We start from the raw sequence: 27,226 nt of genomic DNA, 5'->3' as shown, positions 1-27,226 counted from the left end.
CTGCGACCCGCCAAGAATAAACACAGAAGAAGAAGGTTTTGTGACGCAGTGAAGTTTGTCCGGGAAGTCTCGCTACAGTGTTTATCACAGGCCGTGTGCGTTCACTCGAGAAAAGTGAGTTCAATATTATTCCTTACATGTTTAAGATTGATTAGATATATCTATATCTGTATATTATAATCTGTATATTATAAATAATCGAGTATTCTGGTCAGAAATCCGCTCGAGTGAAATTATGAGTCATGGATAACTTACTCCCGTGTCATTAGCAAATGAGCGAAACGTCTTAACGAAATGAGCGAGAGAGAACACCAAATCAAACAATTACCCCCCTTCCCAAAAACAAAACAAAACAACAACACATAGCCTAACCCCCCAAACATATTCTCTCGCTCTCTCTCTCCACAAGTGGAAAGTGAAAGTAAGTTAGGTAACCTGTCGCCATTTTAATCAGATAAAAAAAATGAACACGAAACAGAAAAACAGAGCACAGTGTTTAATAGAAACGTTTATCAAAGTTTATTCAGGAATTTATACTTTATGATGTTAAAGCTGGAGGATTGGAGAACCGTTATCTTGTAAAAGTTTGATCAAGGTGAGTGTTCATGTGTGGTGACTTGCTCTTATAGTAATATTAATCTCTGGAGGACATTTTAAGTGCTTGTTTGTTTGAATCTTTAATAACGGGTTTCTTTCACTTCAATAGTTCTTTTGTGTTTGGTGATGTCTGCGATTCTCAGAAGTTTAACAGTACATGTGTAAACATATGACTGAGCTTAAAGCAGTCACATGGTCCTGTTTCTCCCACATTCCAGATATGTTCAGCTAAATTATGAAGGTTATTATTGAAGAAAATGATTAATGTTTTTTCATTCAGAGTCTGTGGAGGAGATCAGACTTGTCAGATTCTCCTGCAGCTTCATCATGGCTGATTCACAAGGATCCAGAGATGGAGCTCTTTCTACAGGACGCAGGTACTTTCAACAAACACTGTTAAATATTGTATTACAGAAAAAGATTGTGCCCTTTTGCAGCATTGGTCTTGGCTATAATCGGCCATATGCTAATCAGACAGTCCACCATGAGCAATTGAAATTTTTTTTTTTTAAATGCAGTGCAGTAACATAATTAGTTACTGGACAGACACACTGATAACCTTTTTTTTTTCAGCTCTATATTTGGAGAGTCTCTTGCATTTAACAGGCAGACCTATGCTTGGTATGTTTTTAAAAAATGTGTGGGTTTGCGGCGCATGATCTCACACTTCGTCAAGGGAAATTAAGACTGAAATGCAATCACACACAAATGAGCTTTTTTAACTCCTCGTGAAATATTAATTTCTTTATATTTGCTATTAGGATTCAACTATGAATCCATAGTGTTTATTGAACTATGTTTGTAGGCCTATGTAAAATGCAGGACAAATTGCCCCAAATAAAAAATAAATTAATAAACTAATTTTATTTAAATATAGCCAAAATAGCTCCTTGTCACAAAATTAATATATAGTTCAGCAACAAGGATAAAGACGTTAAAGACGTTACAACTCCCCCAGAGTTAAACAGATGAGTTTTACCGTTTTAGAATCCATTCAGCCGAACTCCGGGTCTGACGGTACCACTTTTAGCATAGCTTAGCATAGATCATTGATTCAGACGAGTCCAGTAGCATTTCTTTCAAAATGACCAAAGAGTTTCAATATTTTTCCTATTTAAAACTTGACTCTTCTGTAGTTAAACTGTGTACTAAGATCGACAGAAAATGAAAAGTTGCGATTTTCTAAGCCTATATGGCTAGGAACTACTCTCATTCCGGCGTAATAATCAAGGAACTGTGTGGCTGTACCATGAGTCCAGCAGGCGTAATGATATGACGCAGCGCCTGAAAATAGGTCTAATAGGTTAGACAAACTTAGTCCCGGTCACGTTGGAAGAAGTTACCGAGCTGGGGACTATTTTTAGGCGCTGCGTCACATTTTGAAAGAAATGCTACTGGACTCGTCTGAATCAATGATCTATGCTAAGCTATGCTAAAAGTGGTACCGTCAGACCCGGAGTTCGGCTGAATGGATTCTAAAACGGTAAAACTCATCTGTTTAACTCTGGGGGAGTTGTAAAATGAGCATATTTCCGAAAAAAGTGGAGTATCCCTTTAAATTAGGTGATCCCCAAATTGGAAACACTGGTGTTACCCTTTTGGGTTGGGGCCGTGTTTGTTTTGGTGATTTTAACTTATTGCACCTTTTAAATGCACGTTTTATCGTAAAATAATCATAAACGGCAAAACAACAGGTGTGGCAGCGGCATATAAGCATAATAAAAACAGAAACGTAAAATGTCTCAGTCTCTCGGCATGCCCTGCTTCATACCACAGAAACATTAATAAAACTCTAATACATTACCTCATCTATGAATATGATTGCTTTCCACTGTTTAATCTGTGCCTTTGTTTTGTATGGGATCTTTAGCGGCGAAACTTACATAATGTGCCTTTATGCTAACATGAAATATTAAATAAAAATATCATATAGTTTCCTCAAAGTGCTTTTTGATGAAAGATGAATGTGTTTATATTAATATGGTTCCTATCATAAAGAATGAACACAGTAATATAAAGGATTAAACTGAATCTGTTCTCTGTTCCAGTTCAGTCCAGCAGAAGAGCTCAAACCCAGAGTCCAGCTGTGTGTCTATGAAGAGTAACCACTCTATGGATCAGCCACTATATTTGAAGAGTGGAGACAAACGGCCTTATATCAGGTACTCAGAATAACATTTCAATAAAAGATGTGCTTATAGCACAGGTGTCAAACTCAGTTCCTCGAGGGCCACAGCCCTACAGAGTTTTGTTCCAACCATGCTTCAACACACACACACACACACACACACACACACACACACACACACACACACACACACACACACCTGCAGTTTTCAAATAAGCCTGAAGGACTTGATTAGCTGATCAGGTGTGTTTAATTAGGGTTGAAGCTAAACTCTGCAGGGCTGTGGCCCTCCAGGAACTGAGTTTGACACCCCTGGCTTATAGTATTACATTTTTGTATGAGAACAGGGTTTTTTTAAAGAGGAGCTGCGGAGTAGGGCTGGGCGATATGACGATGTCAATAGATTTTTCGACGTAGTTTATCTGTTTGTAAATGTATCCATGCAGCGCAGGACTGCTTAAACACCATAGAGCAGCACCAGAAACACTGGATGATTGAGAAGAAAAAGCGGAACGTGTTTGAGTTATTAAAAGCACAATTAACTGCGACAGAGAACTGAATTCAGTTCTGGCAGGAGGCTTTCTGTGGTGCACATCCAAAGTGCGCATGTGCTGAATTCAGTTTGGCCGGACTGGTCAAATACACACATTTATGTGTCAAAATGAAATGATCCATGTATAAGGTCTTAAAGTGACAGCAGCCTCACACAAGCACGTCATTGTTAATCAAACAACAGAAAATAAAAATAAAATAATTCACCGACTTTGAAAACCTCTGTATTAGAATACAGGGAAAGATTAGCTAGACAGGTTAAAATGATTAGTTAGTATTAATCGTAATTACCTGATTCATTTGGGGAACCTTGAAGGAATCAATTTCGGATATTTAATCAATGTATTCGTCCACCAAATCTCTCATACAAATATCTGTCAGTTCTATTAAATTAGCACCGATTTGTCCATAAACCATAATAATTCAATATTGATCAGATTGATATTCTGGGCACGGAACTGGGTAGGGCTGGGCGATACAGCAAAAAAAAATTATCGTGGGTTCAACTGTGTAGGCTAACAAAAGTATTGTTGGTGATTTTCAGTGATATAACCTTTGGTGATGTTGAGGGTTTTTTATTTAATTTCTTTCTGACATTCCCTGTTAGCCCAAAGGTTACAAAATCCTGTTTAGGAAATATCCATAGTGGAATTTTTACAGAAGAGATTTCAGTTTGTTCTTCCTTTATTGAAACTCTTGAAAAGCTTTTTTTTACTATATTGTGAATTTACCTCAAAATGTTTGGAGAATGTCTTTAATTGGCTTTAAATGAAAAATAATCATAGTTATTCCTTAGTTTGATCAAATATCCTGTTTTTGAAGAATATACTGAATCCCCAGTTTAGTGCTGTCCTGATTTACATCTTGCTTTTTTGGGATGTTAGTAAGTGTGGTGTGACTAATGATATTGCTATGCTCTCTTTGTAAATTTTCAATACAATTTTTAAAAACACAAGTAAAGTCATTTTATGTTGTTAACATTTCTATAACATTTCTATTACCTTCCTTTCTAGATGACAGGTGAACATAATGACTTATCACACAACTCTGACACTAATATTTATAATAAATATAGCTGGAAGCAGCGATGACCGGCCCAAGCCCCGGTGCCACTGCCAACTGTGCACAACAGGCAATGCATTTAAACTGTGTAAATGGAAATGGACTGTCAAAGTGATTTGAATACACCACATTAACAGCAGCAGCTGGTGCCATTATCACCATTAACCTAATTATTAAACAAATTAAATAGAACTAAAGATGACAACTCCCATGATTGCTATCTCATTCACGGTGTCGTCAAGCTACGCCTTTGTTTTAAATAAGCGATCATAAGTGGCGAAACTTAATTAATGAGCCTTTAATACTAACATAAAATATTGAAGAAAAATATCAAAGTTTCCTCAAAGTGCTTTTTGATGTAATATGAATGTGTTTAGATTAATGTGTTCATTCTGTATAATAGGAACCATTTTAATGTAAAGAATTAAACTGAATCTGTTCTCTGTTCCAGTTCGGTCCAGCAGAAGAGCTCAAACCCAGAGTCCAGCTGTGTGTCTATGAAGAGTAACGGCTCTATGGATCAGCCACTATTGTTTAAGAGTGGAGACAAACGGCCTTGTATCAGGTACTCAGAATAACATTTCTATAAAAGATGTGCTTATAGTATTCGATTTTTTGTATTAGAACAGGTTTTCTTTTTTAGAGGAGGTGCGGAGTAGGGCTGGGCGATATGACGATGTCAATAGATGGAGATTTTTCTACATAGTTTTTCTGTTTGTAAATGTATCCATGCAGCGCAGGACTGCTTAAACACCATAGAGCAGCAAAGAAACACTGGATGAATGAGAAGAAAGAGAGGGACATGTTTGAACTGAATTCGGTTCTGGCAGGCGTCCTTCTTTGGTGCACATCCAAATAGGGGTGTCAAAATTAATCGTTTCTACGATGCATCGCGATGCAGACGAGGACGATTCGGTATCGGTTCAGTAATAGACCATAACGATTATAATGTACGGACTTTTCTGACGTCATTTGTCACGTACGTGCATTGTGGCGGAAGCATACAATGGCAGAGGGAGGCGAGACGCGAGTGCGAGAATATTAAAAATTCTCCAACTACTTTAAAAGCCGACATCTGGCACGTTTCGGCTTTTAGGAACAACCTGGTAAGCACGACCTGCAGAAGACACGCGCTGTACTGTGCGCTCATGTCACACACAAATAGAATATGCAGGAGGTAGGCTAATACCAATAACTTCATAAACCACGTTAGCCGTTTTCACCCCAAGCTGTTAACGCCTGGCAGAGTCAGAGAGATGCGCGGATGAGCTCCAACGCCGAATCCGCAGCCAAAAATAAACAGTCCACCCGCCCCAATAATATTCTCTGATTTAAGTATCCGCACCCGATATTCAAATTACAATTGTTCTGTGTTGTTACGCGTGATTATAAATGGATGATCGTCACCTTCAACAGCGGACTCGGCGACGGTTGATGCGCGGATCTTTAATGGTAACATAATAGCCTACACTGATTAATGAGCGCTGCTTTTAAATGAACATTTTTGTAAAACAAAATTTATTTGACAGATTTTCCTTTTCTTAATGGCATAAACAAGCTTTACTCCCTTGAAACTTTAACTGGAATGTCACTGTTTCTGTCACTGCGACTTCCCAAGCACACACACACGTGCGCACACATCACTTTTGAAGAGAAATTTTAAATTGAGGATGCGGTGCATCGCGATGCATTGTGATATCGAATTGAACTGAATCGATGACATGATAATCGTAATCGAACCGAACCGTGAGACCAGTGTAGGTTCACACCCCTACATCCAAAGCACACTCGTGCTGAATTCAGTCCGGTCAGACCGGTCAAATACACACCTATGTGTAAAAAAAAAAAAAAAAAAATCATTATTATATTAGATCAATTTATATGGTCTTAAAGTGACAACAACCTCAAATAAGCATGTCATTAATGATAATCAAGCAACTGAAAACACAAAGCAAAAGAAAATGATTCATCGACTTAAAAACTGAAAAAGACACAAAAACCCCCCCCCTGTATTAGAATACAGGTAAAGTTAAGCTTGAAGGGTTAAAATTATGAATTAGTATTAATCGTAATTGCCTGATTCATTTGGGAAAATTTATCAATTCAAGGAACCTTGAAGGAATCAATTTCGGATAATTAATCAATGTATTCGTCCACTGAATCTCTCATACAAATATATATATTGTGAATTTACCTCAACATTTTTGGAGAATGTATTTAATTGTCTGTCAATGAAAAGTTATTCCTTCGTTTTAGAAAATATCCTGTTTTTGAAGAATATACTGAATCCCCAGTTTAGTGCTGTCCTGATTTACATCTTGGAGTCCATTCCATTTTAAATCTTGCTTTTTTTGGATGTTATTAAGTGTGGTGTGACTAATGATATAGTTATGCTCTCTGACTCGCTTTGTAAATGTGCAGTCAATTTTTAAAAAAGACAGTGAAGACATTTATGGTGCTAAACATTTCTTTAACATTTCTAGATGACAGGTGAACATAATGACTTATCAGACAACTCAGGAAAACTAGTTCACAGGGAAGCACAATGAGACACAACTATTTATAATAAATATAGCTGGAAGCAGCGATGACGGGCCCAAGCCCCGGTGCCACTGCCACCCCAGCATCTTTAGGGCATGTAATATGAATGTGTTTAGATTAATGTGTTCATTCTGTATGATAGGAACCATTTTAATGTTAAGAATTAAACTGAATCTGTTCTCTGTTCCAGTTCAGTCCAGCAGAAGAGCTCAAACCCAGAGTCCAGCTGTGTGTCTATGAAGAGTAACGGCTCTATGGAACAGCCACTATATTTTAAGAGTGGAGACAAACGGCCTTGTATCAGGTACTCAGAATAACATTTCTATAAAAGATGTGCTTATAGTATTAGATTTTTTTGTATTAGAACAGGTTTTCTTTTTAAGAGGAAGTGCGGAGTAGGGCTGGGCGATATGACGATGTCAATAGATGGAGATTTTTCTACATAGTTTTTCTGTTTGTAAATGTATCCATGCAGCGCAGGACTGCTTAAACACCATAGAGCAGCAAAGAAACACTGGATGAATGAGAAGAAAGAGAGGGACATGTTTGAATTGAATTCGGTTCTGGCAGGCGGCTTTCTTTGGTGCACATCCAAAGCGCACTCGTGCTGAATTCAGTCCGGTCAGACCGGTCAAATACACACTTATGTGTAAATTTTTTTTTTTAATTATTATATTAGATCAATTTATATGGTCTTAAAGTGACAACAGCCTCATATAAGCATGTCATTAATGATAATCAAGCAACCGAAAACACAAAGCAAAAGAAAATCATTCATCGACTAAAAAACTGAAAAAGACAACAACAACAAAAAAAAAACCTGTATTAGAATACAGGTAAAGTTAAGCTTGAAGGGTTAAAATTATGAATTAGTATTAATCGTAATTACCTGATTCATTTGGCAAAATGTATCAATTCAAGGAACCTTGAAGGAATCAATTTTGGATAATTAATCAATGTATTCGTCCACTGAATCTCTTATACAAATATATATTGTGAATTTACCTCAACATTTTTGGAGAATGTATTTAATTGTCTTTCAATGAAAAATAATAATTTATTCTTTCGTTTTAGAAAATATCCTGTTTTTGAAGAATATACTGAATCCCCAGTTTAGTGCTGTCTTGATTTACATCTTGGAGTCCATTCCATTTTAAATCTTGTTTTTATGGGATGTTAAGTGTGGTGTGACTAATGATATAGTTATGCTCTCTGACTCGCTTTGTAAATGTGCAGTCAATTTTTAAAAAAGACAGTGAAGACATTTATGGTGCTAAACATTTCTTTAACATTTCTGTTAACATTTCTAGATGACAGGTGAACATAATGACTTATCAGACAACTCAGGAAAACTAGTTCACAGGGAAGCACAATGAGAGACAACTATTTATAATAAATATAGCTGGAAGCAGCGGTGCCACTGCCACCCCAGCATCTTTAGGGCATGCAATATGAACGTGTTTAGATTAATGTGTTCATTCTGTATGATAGGAACCATTTTAATGTAAAGAATTAAACTGAATCTGTTCTCTGTTCCAGTTCAGTCCAGCAGAAGAGCTCAAACCCAGAGTCCAGCTGTGTGTCTATGAAGAGTAACGGCTCTATGGAACAGCCACTATATTTTAAGAGTGGAGACAAACGGCCTTGTATCAGGTACTCAGAATAACATTTCTATAAAAGATGTGCTTATAGTATTAGATTTTTTTGTATTAGAACAGGTTTTCTTTTTAAGAGGAAGTGCGGAGTAGGGCTGGGCGATATGACGATGTCAATAGATGGAGATTTTTCTACATAGTTTTTCTGTTTGTAAATGTATCCATGCAGCGCAGGACTGCTTAAACACCATAGAGCAGCAAAGAAACACTGGATGAATGAGAAGAAAGAGAGGGACATGTTTGAATTGAATTCGGTTCTGGCAGGCGGCTTTCTTTGGTGCACATCCAAAGCGCACTCGTGCTGAATTCAGTCCGGTCAGACCGGTCAAATACACACTTATGTGTAATTTTTTTTTTTAATTATTATATTAGATCAATTTATATGGTCTTAAAGTGACAACAGCCTCATATAAGCATGTCATTAATGATAATCAAGCAACCGAAAACACAAAGCAAAAGAAAATCATTCATCGACTAAAAAACTGAAAAAAAAAAAAAAAAAAAAAAAAAACCTGTATTAGAATACAGGTAAAGTTAAGCTTGAAGGGTTAAAATTATGAATTAGTATTAATCGTAATTACCTGATTCATTTGGGAAAATGTATCAATTCAAGGAACCTTCAAGGAATCAATTTTGGATAATTAATCAATGTATTCGTCCACTGAATCTCTTATACAAATATATATTGTGAATTTACCTCAACATTTTTGGAGAATGTATTTAATTGTCTTTCAATGAAAAATAATAATTTATTCCTTCGTTTTAGAAAATATCCTGTTTTTGAAGAATATACTAAATCCTGATAAAAATTATATATATTTTTTTTGTATTTATCAGCAGTTTCTCGGCAGGAGAATGTCCAAATGTAATGTAATTTATATTTTCAAAAAATTTGAAAAGAGTTCTATCAAACGATACCTACCCTTTTGACTCTCCTTGTTATAGTTTTGGAGTTATGAGTCTTTAGTTTTGTGTTAGTCACTCAGACAAAACAACTCTAAAAATGCCTTCAGTGGTTAAGGGGTTAAAAGCACAACAGCAAATTTGGTGTTATGTATACAAGATCAGATCAGGTACAATAATTTGATTAGACAAGAATTATAATTATCTTAGGATATTTTGCTCAAGTTGTTAGCACTATTAGAAGACCAGGAGAAAAACATAACGGATAGAATAATCTACCAAATTGCTAATTCCGCGGATCAACCACTGTATGTAATTTGGATTGTAATTTGTAATCTACCTCTAGATAGCCCCTTTCACACATGCAGCCGTTACTGGTAAGAGAGAGGTGGTAAATTTGTTCTGGCAATTTACCAGTAAGGGAGGTTGTAACATTAGCCCTTTCACACAGTAAATGACTGTAGAATTGCCAGAATGACCTTCCTGGTAAATTCACAAATATGCTGTTCACACAAGCCCCTGCCGTCTGTTTTTTTACCTGTAAGAGACCGTTCACATTACGTTTATCCATGTGGTAAAACAAGAACAAGAAAAAAGCATATTGTGTTATATAGTGTCTGAAAGCTAGAAGTTGTTTTCACTGGAATTTCAGCAGCTGAGCTACAGGAAACTGACAGAAACACTGAAGTAAATAGTTATCATTATAACAACTATTGTCGCATTGGTGTAAACTAGCAGGTTACACACTTCTGACTACAATCAGTGATTCTGTCTACGCACGCCTAGTCGTCAACAGTAAACGAATGATACGTACTATATCTGACGCACTCAATCTCGACACTTGCATTCTTTGCACTTGACACAAATCCAGTTTAGGGACGCATAGTAGATTTCAATGAAAGTACAATTTGATTACAATTATTCCCACATGTACCTGCTACATTGTAAGTTTGAGACACAGATGTTAAAGCAAAAGTTTTGCAGCACTCCCTGGTCTTTCCTAAGACAGAATATTCCAGTAAAAAACATATACAAGTTTGTAGGTCTGTATACTTTTTATTTTACTTGGTTCTAAAACAGTTCAGTCGATGCATAGCGAACGATACGATACATTAAAGATACATATGAAGTTGCGACAACAATACATATGAAGTATACAGTTGCGACACGATTCACCCCTTTTACAATGCAGTGCGATCCGATTTTGGATTGTTATTTTTATACAGCAATTGTTATTAATATACAGCAGTGCATTTACACTCTGTAAAAGCTGTTGGTAAGTTACTCCGTTAATGACACAATTACATCAATATCAGTGTGTCTTTTTCAGTGTGTGATTTTTTTTTTTTACCCTCTTCATTCTGATTTAAGGTCAAATCTTCCATCCAGACCAGTTAAAAACAGAACTGTATTCAAGCCTGTGATTCAACCACAAGACTTTAATGAAAGCATGTATCCTGTTTTCAGGTAAAATATAGGACTTTTGTTGTTTTTGTTTAATTTTAGGTGTTGCGATGCACATCACTCAAGACTAATAATTGAAAGAAGCCCAATGATGTTCTGTGTCCCTTAATACAACAAACAAGTAATCCGTTTAGTAATTTATGGCTTTTTACTTCAATAACATTTGTAATAATCTGTTATTTTAATCTTACAGCCATGACTCTGAACTTCCTGAAGTCTTCAACACGTTGATATCAAATCTGAGAAAGAAGTTTGAGTGTTTGTATGAGGGAATATCAAAGCAGGGAAACCCAACACTCCTGAATGAGATCTACACAGAGCTCTACATCACAGAGAGTGAAAGTGGAGAGATCAATAATGAGCATGAGGTGAGACAGATTGAGACACAGTCCAGGAGAGCAGAAACGGAGGACACACCGATCAAATGCAGTGACATCTTTAGACCTTTACCTGGACAAGACAAACCCATCAGAACTGTGCTGACAAAGGGAGTCGCTGGCATTGGGAAAACAGTCTCTGTGCAGAAGTTCATCCTGGACTGGGCTGAAGGGAAAGAGAATCAGGACGTCCAGCTCATATTTCCACTTCCTTTCAGAGAGCTCAACTTGATGAAGGACAAAACACTCAGTCTTTCAGATCTTCTTCATGTCTTTTTCCCTGAAACCAAAGAAATGGACATATCCAGTGATAAGTATAAAGTTTCATTCATATTTGATGGTCTGGATGAGTGTCGTCTGTCTCTGGATTTTCAGAGCGATGTGAGGTTGTGTGATGTGACTGAATCAGCCTCAGTGGACGTGCTGCTGACGAACCTCATTGTGGGGAATCTGCTTCCCTCTGCTCTCATCTGGATCACCTCCAGGCCAGCAGCAGCGGATCTCGTCCCCTCTGAGTGTGTCCATCGAGTGACACAGGTACGAGGCTTCAGTGACCCACAGAAAGAGGAATACTTCAGGAAGAGAATCAGTGATCAGAGTCTGGCCCACAGGATCATCTCACACCTGAAGTCATCAAGGAGCCTCTTCATTATGTGCCACATCCCAGTGTTCTGCTGGATCTCAGCCACTGTTCTAGAGAAGATGTTGAGTGAAGCAGAGAGAGGAGAGATTCCCAAGACTCTCACTCAAATGTACACACACTTCCTGCTCATTCAGACCAACATCAAACATGAGAAGGACTATGAGAAGAAAGTGAAAGATGAAGACATGATTGTCAAACTGGGGAAACTGGCTTATCGGCAGCTTGTGAAAGGCAACCTGATCTTCTATGAGGAAGACTTGAGAGAGTGTGGCATTGATGAGACAGAAGCATCAGTTTACTCAGGATTGTGCACTCAGATCTTCAGAGAGGAGTTGGGCTTGTGTCAGGGGAAAGTCTTCTGCTTTGTTCATCTGAGCATTCAGGAACATCTAGCAGCTCTATATGTGCATCTCTCCTTTATCAACAATAACATCAATGTGTTTGACCAGGTTACCAAACCAACTAATGGAGACACAGTTTCCCTATCTGATCTCCATCAGAGAGCTGTGGATGAGGCTTTAGACAGTAAAAATGGGCATCTGGACCTTTTCCTTCGTTTCCTTCTGGGTCTGTCAGTGGAGTCTAATCAGAGTCTCTTACAAGAACTAAAGACACAGACAGCAAACAGCTCTCACAACAATGAGAAAACAATTCGCTATATTAAAGAAAAGATCAGTGAGAATCCCTCTCCAGATAAATACATCAATCTGTTTCACTGTCTGAATGAACTGGGTGATCTTTCACTAGTAAATGAAGCTCAACCTCATATGAGCCGTGGAGGATTACGTAATGTGAAACTTTCCTCATCCCAGTGGTCAGCTTTAGTTTTTGTGTTGTTGACCTCAGAGCAGACAATGCATGAGTTTAAGTTGTACAACTTAATTGGAGCTGAAAATGAACAGTAAGTAACACTGAGTACAATCATTACAGTCTAAAACATTATGAACAAAGAGAAACTAAGAGATCAGAGGTTTTTAAATCACAGGGCAAAGATTGATTTTTGGGATATTGTACTTAATTTGCGGGTGCTTCTCAAACAGAATTAAGTCCTAGTAAGGCTGCAAATATCGGGTGGCACATTTTCAAGCACCTGTGAAGGCTGTCTCAATTTGAAGGATCCTTTGAAGGCAGCCTTCATTTTGCATCCTTAATTCAGCTCCTTTTGAAGGATGCATCAAGTGTATCCTTCGTGTCCTATAATCTCCCACAATCCTTTGCACACCTTTCAATTCAGGAAAAAACTGATGGGAAGTGAGTCGGTACTGAGCTTATTCAAGTTCATTATGAAATAAAAGACAAAAATATTGTTTTTGGAGATGAAGGTATATGTTATCTTTTGTTTTGGTATAAAAATCACTTAACATTAAACTGGCAATAATGTAAGCTACTGGGAGACACACACATCTGTCATTCACTGTATTGCATTAATAAAAAGGGCAGTTAATATAAAGATTTTAAAACGATGTATTTTTCCAAAAATGTTATTTTAATAGTATTTTAGTGCCGAAATTCTGGGGGGTGGGAACATGTGTGATGGAACCATGCGCACCTACTAGACCGTCTCACTCTAGTGTTTAATGCTGAGGATTAGAGCCTACCCGCCTCAGAAGGACTGGACCAGGAAAGACACAACCTCACTAGGATGCAGCCTTCCGTTTGAGGAGCACCCAATATCAATATATGGGAGACACAGAACTTCCAGGAGAGTTGGGATGTCTGATTGTGGGAGTGAATCCATTAAATTCTTGTTCTGCGAGTCTCTCCTGAAATAGCGATGGTTGACAAAGTAATAACCATAACAACGCATTGGGACAAAAAAAAAATCTGGTATGTCAAAATAGACCTGCGCACTAAGTGTTGTAGTGTAAATGCAGACTAATAGACATGCCACAGCAACATTAACAATAAAAAGAATACGTTTAGTAGCTTCTACAGTTAGATACTAAACTTTTTTGCCTACCCTTTATAAAGCAGTGTGTAATTTAACAAAATATATGAGGGTGTTTAGTAAGGTATGTAGTGTTTGGTTTATTTATGATATTAATTATTATTATTATTATTAATAATTGTTTTTTATTTTCAAATAGTGTCACTCTGAAAGCACAAAATACAGCAGATGAAGTTCTTCAGAAGCTGCTACCTGTGGTTACAGCAACTAGATCAGCTGAGTAAGTAACACTGAGAACAATCATCACTGTTAAAACATTACAATTCTTAATTCTAAATTAATGGTTTAACAAAAAATATATAAATATCACACTTCAGCTTTTAAACCCTCCACCTTTCTGACTTAATTTGTGATAAACACAACTACATTTACATTTGTGTGAGAAATTTATTTTCAAATATATACATTTATATTATATATTGTAAAACTAACTGATATATTGAATAAATTGTTTAAAAAAAAATTCCTAACAAAATTAGGAACAAACATTTTTTTCTATTTTGATACGAGAGTGATCTGAGTTTCATTGTTCTCTACAGGTTTTATAATTGTGGTGTCACGGATGAAGGTTGTGCAGCTCTGGCTTCAGCTCTGAGATCAGACCCCTCACACCTGAGAGAACTGGTTCTGTCTAAGAATAATATAGGAGACGCAGGAGTGAAGCAGCTCTCTGTTGTACTGGAGAATCCTCACTGTAAACTTGAGAAACTGTGGTAAGTTCATACGTGACTCTCACATGAAACTGTCACTGCAAGTAACATCAAAATGGAATAAAATGCAGGGAAATGACTAATATTACATTAGTTACAAGCAAAGCTATTGAACCATGATCAAATTCATCAAATTGACATTACGTCTGTTCATATGAATTAAGAGATTAAAAATGTTTCAGTTTGAAGCGTTCAGGTGATTGATCTGTAAATTATTGAAAACATGAGCTGCTTCTCATTAAGGTGATACTGCAGTACTGATAGCTCTTTACTTTAAACACACTCAATCTCAGCAGTCAGGATTAACACTGTCCATTAATTTTAATTGGAGAAAACTGGATAATATAGAAATATAGAGGTTTAAGATCTACATTGTGTCAATGTCGCAGATTATGACGTGGTGAAACATTACAGCATGATTTAACGAGAACATACACTGCATAGTCTTTGTAATAATATTTTTAATGATTCTGAGTCATGAACTGTAAACGCCCAAGTGTTGGCTTTCTAAATATATGTTGGTTATATGTGTCTATTCAGAATGACTTATAAGCAGCAACCTTTTTATTTTGGGTATGTCTCATATGCCCAACATGCCAAAATGCGGGGTGTGCAGTAAGGGGTTAAAAGTAAAACAGTACACAGTAGACAGATGAATAAATGTGCTAAGCATTTATTCATCTTTTACCCTCATGCCATCCAAGATGTATACGACTTTCTTTCTTCAAATGAACATAAACAAAGGTTTTTAGAAACATAAATAATCTCTGCTAATGCAAGCTCATGGGTTCCTCAAAGTTGAAGCATCAAACAGCACATACAGCAATAACGATGTTGATACATACGACCCCAACATTTCTATAGGGCTGTAATCAACCAAAGAAAATCTTGGTCGACTGAAATCCTGAAGTTTTCAACTAAAAATCGACTAAAATGACGTTAGGAAAAAGAAAACGTTAAATTAATTTGCTGCGCACTGTGCGCAGTACTTGGTAGCCTTGTTGTCCGCCTAAATTAATTATAAATAAACAAAAACAAGTAGGCTATTTGCAGTATATTAAATTGTTTTTGAACATTATTTTGCACTGAAATGAGTCTGACACACGAGTCTGTCGGCTCTGACAGCGTTGCATCACGTGCACCTGCACAATATCATAGCCTGTGATTTCCGAAAATAGTACTGTTGTCAACTAGTGATATCATAACACACAAACTTTTGAGGAATATGCAACAATTTAGACAATTGTTTTTGTCATATGTATTATAATAACTGACAGACACCATAATTTCAGCCGCTCTGGGCAGGTCGCACAGAGCGAGGCTGAACCAGTGTCTATGGGCTTGAACATAGGAGCTCAGCTTTGCGGATGAGACACGAATAGACTATTAACTTAAAGCTTTTACTCTTAAACACAAAAGGCACGTCCACTTTAATAAAAAAAAAAGAATATTTATTAAACAAACCAGATCAAGAGCAGAAACTAAATAAAGTGCATAATGAAAATTAAAGCATAGACTCAAAACTAATACAAACAGTGTGCACAGCGCAAATTTGCATTCGACTTTTTTCCCGTTTTCTATTTAAAAAAAATGCTGCCACACTGCCGTTGTGTTTGTTGACATGGTAGAAGAGGACTGACTGACTATGAATTAAACGCTCTCACTATTAAATAATATTCAGCAAACCTTCTAGTAGCCTACTTTCTTCAATCTGTCTCTCTTCTCCAGTGGGTTGGGCTAATCCACAAGAAGTGAAAACAAGGGGGATGTTCTGAAGACAGACTGTTACTTGTGAAACAGGGGTGCTCTTAAAACACTCCCATTAGCAATTAGTGCTTTCCACCTGATGAAATGAACGCGGCAAAAAATTGACCAATCAGAATTTTGGTCGAGCCAGAACGTATCGACCAATTAATCGACTAATCGACTGGGAGATTACAGCCCTACATTTCTATGTATATTGTATTTTCTTTAAACGCATAATACAGAATCATAGCAAGAGACATGAGATTCTTTTTTAAGATTCATAAGTGGAAAGAATGAAAATGAAGAGGAAGAACAAGAGTAGGATGAAGCCAAGCAAGAGAAACAAAAGAACAGAACGTGCTACTTTCTATTAGGACTTTAGTATTTAAAATGAAAAGTTGATTAAAAAAAGAAATAGATGAATAAGAAGTGTTGTAAATGTGTTTAAGCTGTTTTTCAAGTAAAGGTTTCAGATTCAGTGATATCAGATTGTGTGTATGTATTTTTATTGTACTTAACCTTGTAACTTCATGAAACGAGGGTAACAAGCACCACTTTAATTTACTGTCTGCAGAAGACACGCTTGCCCTGTGAGTACATGGAATAACAAGCACCACTTACGCTTTAACTACATGGAACAAGAGCAAATTTACACAATAAAAAAAAAGCTGCAATCATTTTAGTTTTACTTGCCTTGAAACACGGAAGCCCAAACTTAATCAGTGCACTTTTGCTATAAAAAAAGACTGTATAAATGCACTATGTACCCTGTAATCTTAAAAACAGCCTGTATATATTGGTACACTATGCTGTTTGTTCTTGTTAAATTGCTCCCAAACATAAGATTGTCGCCTATCATAGTATTAGAATAAGTAACCCTTAGTTATAAATACTTGCTGGATAAATAGTTAAATTTTCCTGGTTGTTACTCATTTATTCCCCAAACTTTACATTTTGTTCCCTTATACCTACACATACATACTTTATAGGTACACTATAATTACAGAGATTTACTACTTTGTTTTACCTACGCAGTACTTTCCGGGCTGTAATCCAAAGCATTTCCCATACTGGTAAAGGTAAAAAAACAGATAGTGTTCAATGTATTTAGTAGGAATATAACTTTGTCAGCTATAAAAAATCCTGCAGTTTACTCCTGATATTTAGTGAGTCGGCATGGGCCGCTGACAGATGACAGTTGCTCTTCCCCCTCTTTCTCCCTGCCTTGCCTTGTCCTGCTACACCCACTCCCTCCCTTCTTCTCACAGCCCTCCACACACATTTAAGTTGATTTTTCTGAATGATTGAGATGTAGACTTGAGCTAAAAGAGGAGGATTCATTACTCTTTAATGTTCATTACTTTAACCTCTCCTGTTACAAATTTTCTGTATTTTCATGTGATATACAGTTTTAATTTGTTATAACAGTTTTTATATAATATTTCTCTCTCACACATATTCTTAATCTCTTGGAATAACAGTGACCTATTGAATTAATTGTTTAACCAATTTAAGTGTTTTGTTTTAAAGAGATACTGCTTAAAATATAAACACAATTATAATTTTTTCCTGCTTGAGTTTGACTGCAGGTGTGTTATGATTTATGTTTTGTGCTCTGTGACCGACCAAGATCCATCTAACATGGTGATTTGAGCTTATGTTATTGGTTTCTCTTTAATAATTAAGTCTCTGTTGTTCTGAGAGTGTTATTGTTCTCTACAGGTTTTATAATTGTGGTGTCACAGATGAAGGTTGTGCTGCTCTGGCTTCAGCTCTGAGATCAAACCCCTCACACCTGAGACAACTGAATATGTCTGAGAACAAACTAGGAGACTCAGGAGTGAAACTGCTCTCTGCTGTACTGGAGAATCCCCACTGTAAACTGGAGGAACTGAGGTAAGATTATATGAGACTCACATGAAACTGAGTCACTGTGAATTTTATAATTTAATTTATTCATAAAGTAACTAACAAAATTGAATATGGGATTCAAACTATTATTACACTTATGGCTGTCACTAACGATTATCTTGGTAATCGAGTAACTAGATAATTTTTTTTGTGGTAAATTTTTTTTACCAAAGCAAACAATAGCCTTTAAAATGACTTAAAATACATATATTATAACAATGGGGCAATGATATTTGGTTCAAATAAAGTATCAAAAGCAAGTAATCATATATAGAACAATACAGTTAAAATACACAATATATATTGTACAAACAATCACATTATGGATTATAACAAAGGCCTTCAAGAGGGCGCCAACAGCCTGGTGATTGTTGTTCCACTTTACAGCAGATCAAATCCCTATTTAATATAGGCCAAACGACATGAACATTTAAATGTTCACTTAATCTTAAATATTTGACATCATCTTTACGACAGTAATGCTACAGCCACTGTAATTTTTCGAACAAGAATATTTGGACAGCAAACATGCAAACTCAAACTCAGATATTAAACTTTTATTTTTAAACTGCAATGAACAGTTTGCATATTTCGAAAGATAATGACATTCTCCTGTGTTGGCGTAGGTTTATAAATGATTTACCTGATAAATTTGATGAAATGGTGCACATTGCGTTTCCAGATATACACTATAAGCCCTAAAGTCACAGCATATGCAGATTTTGAGTTAGAGACGCTTCACATATATAAATGATAATAGCTCATGTTGAGCAGCATTCACTGTGAACGAAGCCACTCTTAGATGCTGAGAAATATTGCAGCTTAGAGAATTAAAATACCGGCAAAGCATATATTTATTCAATTGAATCGCAGCCTAGCCTTAGTAAACGTTGTAATAATGCGCTTGATAGATTCTCATCCTTGGAATTAACCACTTCCAGTATTTTGCCGGAAACTCGACATGTGTAAATTGCATATGAGGAAATTACTCGAAATTAATAGAGTACTCGAGTACTCGAAATTAATAGAAGAATTGTGAAAGCCCTAATTACATTCATTAAAACAATTGAGAGTCAACATGATTACCATTAATGAATTTAATATCACATCTGTTTAAATAAAGTGTAAAACGAGCAAGAAGGTGGCTGGCCGCACTCTGGATTCAGTACAGACTACAGAAGTCTTTCAAAACATTCATTTTATTTTATGGATTGCATTGAGCAAAGTGTAAGTGAATTAAAAACAAATGAACAGGGGCAAACATTTCAGCACATTGCTGTCTTCAGTGCTCACTCTGCAACAAACATTCACCCTTTTCTTGATAAATTAGCAATTAGGGGTCATTAACTGAAATTAATCATCACAAGTAAAACTCTAACACGTGGTGCTCCAAGAGAGTCTGATAATCAGCATACATGACACAATATTACAGGTGTTCTATTATAACATATAAGAGTATAAAAACAATATGTTTAAGACAAAAATAATAAAAAGAGAGAAAACTACAAAAAGCAGGAAAGTTCTAGTTCTTCATTCATCTTGTTACTACTTGCACTAAATGTCAAATGTAAATCATTCACACATCTTTACATTAAAAACATACAAGATTAGATAATTGATTACTTGCAAGAGTATATATGTGTCATGTATATGAGTCTGTTGATTCAATCTATGTGTCTGATCTGAGAGAGTAAAGAGTGTGTCATTTTTCTTTACAGGTTGTGGAAGTGTGGTGTCACAGATGAAGGTTGTGCTGCTCTGGCTTCAGCTCTGAGATCAAATCCCTCACAACTGAGAAAACTGGATCTGTCATTTAATAATCTAGGGGACTCAGGAGTGAAGCTGCTCTCTGCTGGACTGGAGAATCCTCACTGTAAACTGGAGGAACTGGGGTAAGATCATTTCTACCATAAAGACTCTGAGTGAATAATGATTAATATGTATATGGTGTGCACAAAATATCATTTGGAATAAGCCCCATCCAGTGGTTTAGCAAGAGATTCCTGCTTGGCCCGTCAGATTCTGCCGGAGATAGATAGCAAGGGTGAAGGGTCTACCCGAAAAGGAACATTTAGATCTAATATATTAATATCCCCCTAAAGAAAGTAAAACTAAGATTTAAATAAGCCAAACAAACCAGACAACGCAGGATAAAATTAAGAGTTTTTATTTATTTATTTTTATTCACAAATATTTAAATGTAAATCAACTTACCTTGTAATGCTTGTGCAAACAGACCACCCTTTCAAAAGCATAAGCATCGCCTCATAATGTGTAGCTGCAGCTGAAAAGGGGAAAGTGGTGTGTGGACTGTCACCATATCAGATACTACACCACATGATAAACGTGACCAAAATAATTCATGATAACAATATATCACCATATCCATTTAAGTCTTGAAAAGCTAAAATAATGCTATCAGTCAAATTCATCTTTACTTTGCTAATTTTGTGAAATAACGGTAACACTTAATCATAAGTATACAGTAACTAGAGTTGGGTATCGTTTGAATTGTAACGAATCTGATTTCCATCCTGCTTATCGTTTCCTATTCTTATCAATTCCTGATTTCAATTACAATAAGGTAAAAAAACAACTTAAATCATTCACATTTTGTCTTTTTGCAGAACATTTAATTGTAGCTGAAAATCATAAACAAAAATCAACAGGCTAAAGAACACTTATGCAAGGAATGTAAAAAAAAACAAATAAAATTTAATCACAACAAATAGATACAACTAAGCAAAGAAACGATTGAAATAGTGTTTTAAGATTTTCAGGTATTTAGGTACAGAAACTGTAATCAAATGTAAAATAACAATGTACTTTATAAATAAAATATACATTACAAATATAGTTACAAAAGTGATTCAGTCAAGAGCAAGTGAATTTTGTCTTGTTTGATTTGTGTTATTATAGAGATTGCTGCAGGAATTAAAAAAACAAAAACAGCGTTTGTCGTCTCGTGCTGGAATGGTTTAAAATCACATTGAAATCACATTTTCTGTGAGCGTGCTTGGATGTGTGTGCAGCACAGAAAACATCGCGAGAGTCGTCTCTCAAGAGGCAAGATCTACCTATAGATTTTTCAATTCCGATACCCGCTGCCTTTTTTTTTTTTTTTTAAAGCAAATTTATTTGTTGTTAATTTGCTCTATAACAGTCCAAACTGTCCTTAAAAAACTGAAATTAGTCAACCACTGTATTTTTAATCACAATCCAAACAAAGATGCTACACGCATGTATCATGAGCAGTTGTGTTTGATTTAAATTATATTGCATAATTTCAAGACTTAATGCTAAATTCAGACCATATTGTATTTGCACTGTGAAATTGTTACATAAGACACAGACACCTGCATAAAACAAAAACAGACGGACTGAATGAAAATGCAAATTCACTCTGACAGGAGGTGGAGCTTATGGAAAAAAGTGTTTCTTTGGGTGTTTTTATTCCTTATTTCAAGCATTGCGAACAGTGATCTTGCTGTGCCTGGTATTTTCTCTGCTTCCCGTCTGTGCTCTCCTCTTTGCGTCTGTCTTCAGCGTGTCCCGTCTCTGGCCTGTGTTAACATCCTGTTAACAGACTTTGTAATATTTTCATACAAATGATATTTCGGGAAACGATTGCAATGCAATTTGTTTGCGAGTCTGGAATAGAGATCAGCCAAAATTAAGCTAAAAACAGTCCAGTTGCCGATCGTGTGTTTGGAGCACGAACCGTCCATTTCCAATTTATAGCCGGTCGACCAGTGCATCTCTAGAAAAAAGGTTGCATCACAACAATTATTTGTACTCACAAATGCTCCCAAATAAATTGAGGTTGCACAGTTCAATTTTTGAGCCTTGATGTGTTTTTTGTACTTACTTTTCTGTTATTTTTGGGAGCTACCGGGACAGTGATAAAGATCTAGATCAACGGTTTGGCGACCACTGGTTTAAAGTCATATTGAAATGCTCTCAAAGGAATCGATAAGAGGAATCAATTTTAATTGTAAAACAAGTGTCCTATTTGTGATATTAAGTATTCGATTCTAGTATTGGAATCGATTTTCGATTCCCAACCCTAACAGTAACAGAGCACTTGTATATATCATTTGCTATTATATCAACTATTATAGTTAATTATTTATAAACTGTAGTTAATACATTAATTGACTATATCAAAATTGAGTTCCTCATTCATTATCACTGTAATTAACAAAGTGCTCTTTTTTTTAATTAGCTCATATGTTGAGTTAGATAATGAGTTTACAACTTATTAACCATAAATAGTTCTCACTTTAGGTCACAGAAAATCTGAAAATGTCATTAAGTGCTTTAATACAGCCTTTAATAGACATTAATTACTTTGGTATTAAGAATTCCTTAATTTTTACAAACACACACACACACACACCAGGGGTTTTCCTGGGTCAAAAATGGTCTTTGGTGGTGGGCGACAGACACTGTCATCCTTTCTTACCCTCTTTTTCTTTTTTTTTCTTTTTTTAACCACTGGTTTTATAACTTTATAAGATAAAATCCTTCTTTGGTAGACCTGAGAATTATTTATTGGTAGCATTAAAAGGTTTATTTTAACTTATAGTCTAATTTTCTACCATATAAACAACAATCAAATAAAATTAGCAGCTAGGTAACAACAACTTGCTTTGCGCTTTTTTTATGGTTTCACCTCACTCCAGTCAGAACTAAATTATTTTTTTGGTAATTTTTCTACACATTGTCAAATAAATAACCTGAAAATACTGTAGATTATTAAGGCAAAATCTTGTTAACTTTTGCTAAATGAGGTAAGAACACTTACGTTCTCATTTCAGAGGTGTTCTGATTAAATTATTTGTTGGTAACACTTTACAATAAGCTTTGATTTGTTAACATTAATGTATTGGGCTAACTAACATGAACTATCCACCAGCAATACATTTATTACTGTATTTATTAATCTCTGTTGATGTTCGTTAATAAAAATACAGCTGTTCATTTTTGTTCATGTTACTTCACAGTGCATTAACTAATGTTAACAAATATAACTTTGGTTTTAACCCTGTGGTAAGAAGACATTTGTGCTTATTTCTGTTACTTGTAACATTTTCATGGCTAAAGTCTAATTACACTGTATTCAGCACAAACTCTGCTACAATAATATGTGAGCAGCATGTATGTAAAAGTTTGTAATTTTGAGAACTTTATGCGTGGTTTGTAAAAAATAAATAAAATGAAGTCACTGAAATAAGGCTATAAAACCCATACTGATTATTTGTTCGTTAGACTTTTGATAATTTAATCACGTAGCCTAGAATATTTGCTTCAAAACGAAGTGATAATCATCCTTCCCACTCATTCACAAAACAATGTATTGATCAAAATCTGCAAGACATGTTTTGTGTAAGAGAGCTGTATGCGGGGAGGCGTGAATCATCATGAATATTGATGTTTCACACCTGGGAAGACAAAGACCCTCCCATAATGGCCCTATCAGGTGGGACTGTGAGGGAACTTCAACAAAGAATGTGGAGAAATCAAAAGAATGACTTTTTGATTTTTAGGATTTATTTACAACACAACATAATGCAAAGATACATTATGAAGGACAAAAAGGCAGATTATTAAACACACACCTTTGTGCCATTCCTGAAACAGTTCCTGTTCTCCATACCTGTCATTTCCAAGGTGTTTGCTTTTTCATTTTTCCATGGTCAGGTACAGAGACTCGTATGAATGTTTAAGTAAGCAGGACTCATCAGTGGTATCTGGTCTCTGTACAAAAACAACAAAACAACTGTGAACATGCTAATAAATCACAATAACTGACCAAATAAGGCTTTGGCGGGACAAAAATTTTCAATGCAGGAAAAACCATGCACACACACGTTGGGTTTCTATGTTTTATGGGGACTTTCCATAGAAATAAGGATTTCATAATGAACAGACGGTATATTTCATCCCTTAATCCTAACTGATGTATTTTAACAAGGTGAACTAATGTGTATTTGCATATATTTCATATTGATAGCATTGTTATTATTATTATTTTTTAAGTGGTTATGTTTAACTTTGGAGATAAGCTTAATGTGTGTCATTGTTCTCTACAGGTTGATTAATTGTGGTGTCACAGATGAAGGTTGTGCTGCTCTGGCTTCAGCTCTGAGATCAAACCCCTCACTCCTGAGAACACTGGATCTGAATGGGAATGAACTTGGAGATTCAGGAGTGAAGCTGCTCTCTGATCTGAAGGATGATCCACATTATAAACTGAATACTCTATGGTAACGATAGTTTTTAACAATTTTCATCATATTTTCACTTCATAACACCACTTGTGTGTGAATATTTTGTCTGAGATAATCAGATGAGTCTTAAATTCAGCTTAAACTCTGAAGTTTAAATTCTGCTCATATTGTTATGACTGATAATAATATTAATGCAAATTTCAAGCTTTTATCCTTTAATTGTCTCTGTTTGTGATAATCTGAGACTTGGGTTGTTTATTAACTGATATTTGTAGTGGTGTGTAATGATCGTTTCTGCTGGTTATGTATCAGATGTCCGTTTTGTGAAAGTGATCTTTCATGTTAATTTTGTTTTTTTTAAGTGACTTTGAACATCAGATATATTATCATGTTTGAGTATGAATTAATATAGCTTATCTAGTTAGTGCTATGTTTTCTTATGAAAAGATTTGACAGCCGTAATATCTCATACTGCATACGTGACGGTTTGTGTTTTATTTTAGGTATTAGATGACAGTCTAATCTTCTGATGATCATCTGATGGTGAATAAGGATCCGATACAGGGACTCACAGTCAACAGAGACTGAAGATACAGTGACATCACTGTTATAAATTAAGACTTCATTTAGATTTCAACAATACTTTGGCAGACCTGATGATGTGGCAGTGAAACACCTTTTATTTCAGAGCAGAAAAATACAGTTTCTTTTTCATAGCTTGACCAATTTTATTTGTATAAATGCACAGTATAAATTTAAAAAAGGTTGGAGTTTTGTTACAGAGAAAATATAGAGCCTCAATATGTGTGTTTGTGTTTGACCAGCAGAGGGAGGCAAAGACTAATGAAAGATTAATTTACACACTCTCAAGCCATCCAAGGTGTATATGACTTTCTTCTTTTAGTCACTATAGCCGCACTTAGTTCTGCACTGTGCATATTTACATCATTGTGCTTTAGATTTTGATTTACTGTATCCTATTATAATGAATTTGTGTCATTTTAATTGCCAAATCTAAGAATAGCTATCAGCACATCTTCATGTAACACTACTGTAAAATAGTCACCATCTGATTTTTAGGAAAATTATTACAAAACTATACAGGAAACTGAAAGTGCAGCACCTTTAGCTTGTACTGGCTGGATTGATGAAACAATTTCATTTATGTATTCATGTTTATTTTTTACTTGTATGAAAAACACTTTAAATTAACATTGTACATAAAATACATACAGGTTTAATTTGTTCAGTATCAGAATTATCTGTGATTATATTGGATCTGTGCTGAAATAAACTCACTGCATCTGTCCTGTTAAACACATTCCCTTATTATCCAGTCATAATATTTGTCTGCATTATTAAAGTTAACTTTTGGTCCTCTAATCAGGATAAGACAAAAACACGTTTTGGAAGATGGATTGATTGTGTATTGATTTATTATTTAAATGTAGTTAATTTTGAACAAAATTCTTGTATAGAATAAAGCATTAGTTGCTCATTTGCATCTAGAGAAAATGTGCTTTAAACCAGTTATCAGAGAGGCAGACGGGTTTAATCGGGTCTTTGAACACACACACAGGTCAGTAATTATAGTGCTTTGGTGTAACTGTGACAGCAGGGCGGCTGCTGAACTGCCTTACCGTTTTGTTCCAATCACACACAAACAGATACACTACAATCTATTTTACATAATACTCATTAGGATATGCAGGATTCTCCAGCCTGTTCTGTTGTGAAGCATCTAGATCAGGGTTTAGAGTAAGACATCAATCACGCATTTTACTACAAACAGATATTCACTAGACACAAAGGTGTGTGTGTGTGTGCGCGCAGAGATTGGCAGTATTTTAATTAAATGTATTTAAAATACGTATTTAATTACTTCTGAGTATTTTGTCATTTGTATTTCTTTAAAAAAAAAAATCTAATGTAATTTGTAATTAAATACTTTGAGAGGCTGTATTTTACTGACTAAAATACTTATTCAAATATGTAATTTTATTCTCACATATAATAACTTTAATTATCAAGCTTAATAGAACCATGGACATATAAAATACAAATAGGACTACCAAATAGCCTATCACAGTTTTTGGCTAGATGCAAGCAAATCACGTAACACATCCTATTGACTCTTTTCACATTTCCGTTTTTTTTCAGAAGTGGAAGTCGTCATTGTTGGGTAAACTTGTATAGTGGTGAATGAGAGACTGCATTAAATATATACTTTTTTTGTGTTCCCATTTGCTCAAATAGAAGAAAAAAACAATGCCACAACAGTGTTTTCACAACTTTCAAAAAGAGGTAAAAAATAGAGAGAGATTGATTACGGCAGTCAGAAGAGAGAAAGATGTCAACTTTACTGTAGAAGCTCATTCTCGCTGTCTCGCAAATCTTCCCCGTTACAAGGGCATCTTCTGCACTAAACAATGATATTCTGATATTCTCTATACTCTTACGTGTATCTAACTCCACAGTTACTCTTGCACTTCAAAATAGTACTTAAGTATATTCTGTAAATGTTGTATTTTCAAATTGCAAATTACTTGTATTTTAATTAAGTACATTTTTCACAGCATTATTTTGTATTTTATTTAAATACATTTGATGAGAAAGTTTTTTAAGTATGTTTAAGTATTTTATGTACATAAATAATTTGTAACTAAAAACTTTTTGATGTATTTGTGACAATTTCTGTGTGTGTGTGTGTCTAATGATCCAGAAAGAGGGAGTTTAACGCCTCATCTGTGTCTGTG

The 27,226-nt window shown here is 35.5% G+C and overlaps 1 protein-coding gene across 5 annotated transcripts; it reads left to right on the top strand.

Moving 5' to 3' along the window:
• Nucleotides 1–25,787, top strand: LOC311296913 (NLR family CARD domain-containing protein 3-like). 5 transcript variants are annotated; one of them, XM_084418901.1, is made up of 15 exons: nt 1–114; nt 878–974; nt 1,171–1,218; nt 2,646–2,759; nt 4,791–4,904; nt 7,071–7,184; nt 8,420–8,533; nt 10,810–10,905; nt 11,096–12,823; nt 14,010–14,090; nt 14,410–14,583; nt 18,049–18,222; nt 19,956–20,129; nt 24,333–24,506; nt 24,974–25,787. In XM_084418901.1, the coding sequence occupies exons 2-15, from the start codon at nt 925–927 to the stop codon at nt 24,978–24,980; spliced, it is 3,162 nt and encodes a 1,053-aa protein (XP_084275027.1). In that variant the 5' UTR covers nt 1–114; nt 878–924; the 3' UTR covers nt 24,981–25,787. The 5 variants fall into 5 exon arrangements, with proteins under 5 accessions (XP_084275027.1, XP_084275029.1, XP_084275031.1 ...); XM_084418902.1 differs by lacking the exon at nt 1–114 and adding an exon at nt 486–595; XM_084418903.1 differs by lacking the exon at nt 1,171–1,218.
• Nucleotides 25,788–27,226: the final 1,439 nt, after the last annotated feature.

Source organism: Rutilus rutilus, assembly GCF_951802725.1.
Source record: "Rutilus rutilus genome assembly, chromosome: 9".
Lineage (NCBI taxonomy): Eukaryota > Metazoa > Chordata > Actinopteri > Cypriniformes > Leuciscidae > Rutilus > Rutilus rutilus.
The sequence above is the reverse complement of the archived record's forward strand: the minus strand, read 5'-3'. Positions and strand labels throughout refer to the sequence as shown.

Excerpts from the sequence above, each read along its gene's own strand:
- LOC311296913 (XM_084418901.1), top strand. The coding sequence starts at position 925 with ATGGCTGATTCACAAGGATCCAGAGATGGAGCTCTTTCTACAGGACGC. Across the intron at positions 1,219-2,645 it reads AACAGGCAGACCTATGCTTG|TTCAGTCCAGCAGAAGAGCT; the intron begins GTATGTTTTTAA and ends TCTCTGTTCCAG. Across the intron at positions 2,760-4,790 it reads GACAAACGGCCTTATATCAG|TTCGGTCCAGCAGAAGAGCT; the intron begins GTACTCAGAATA and ends TCTCTGTTCCAG.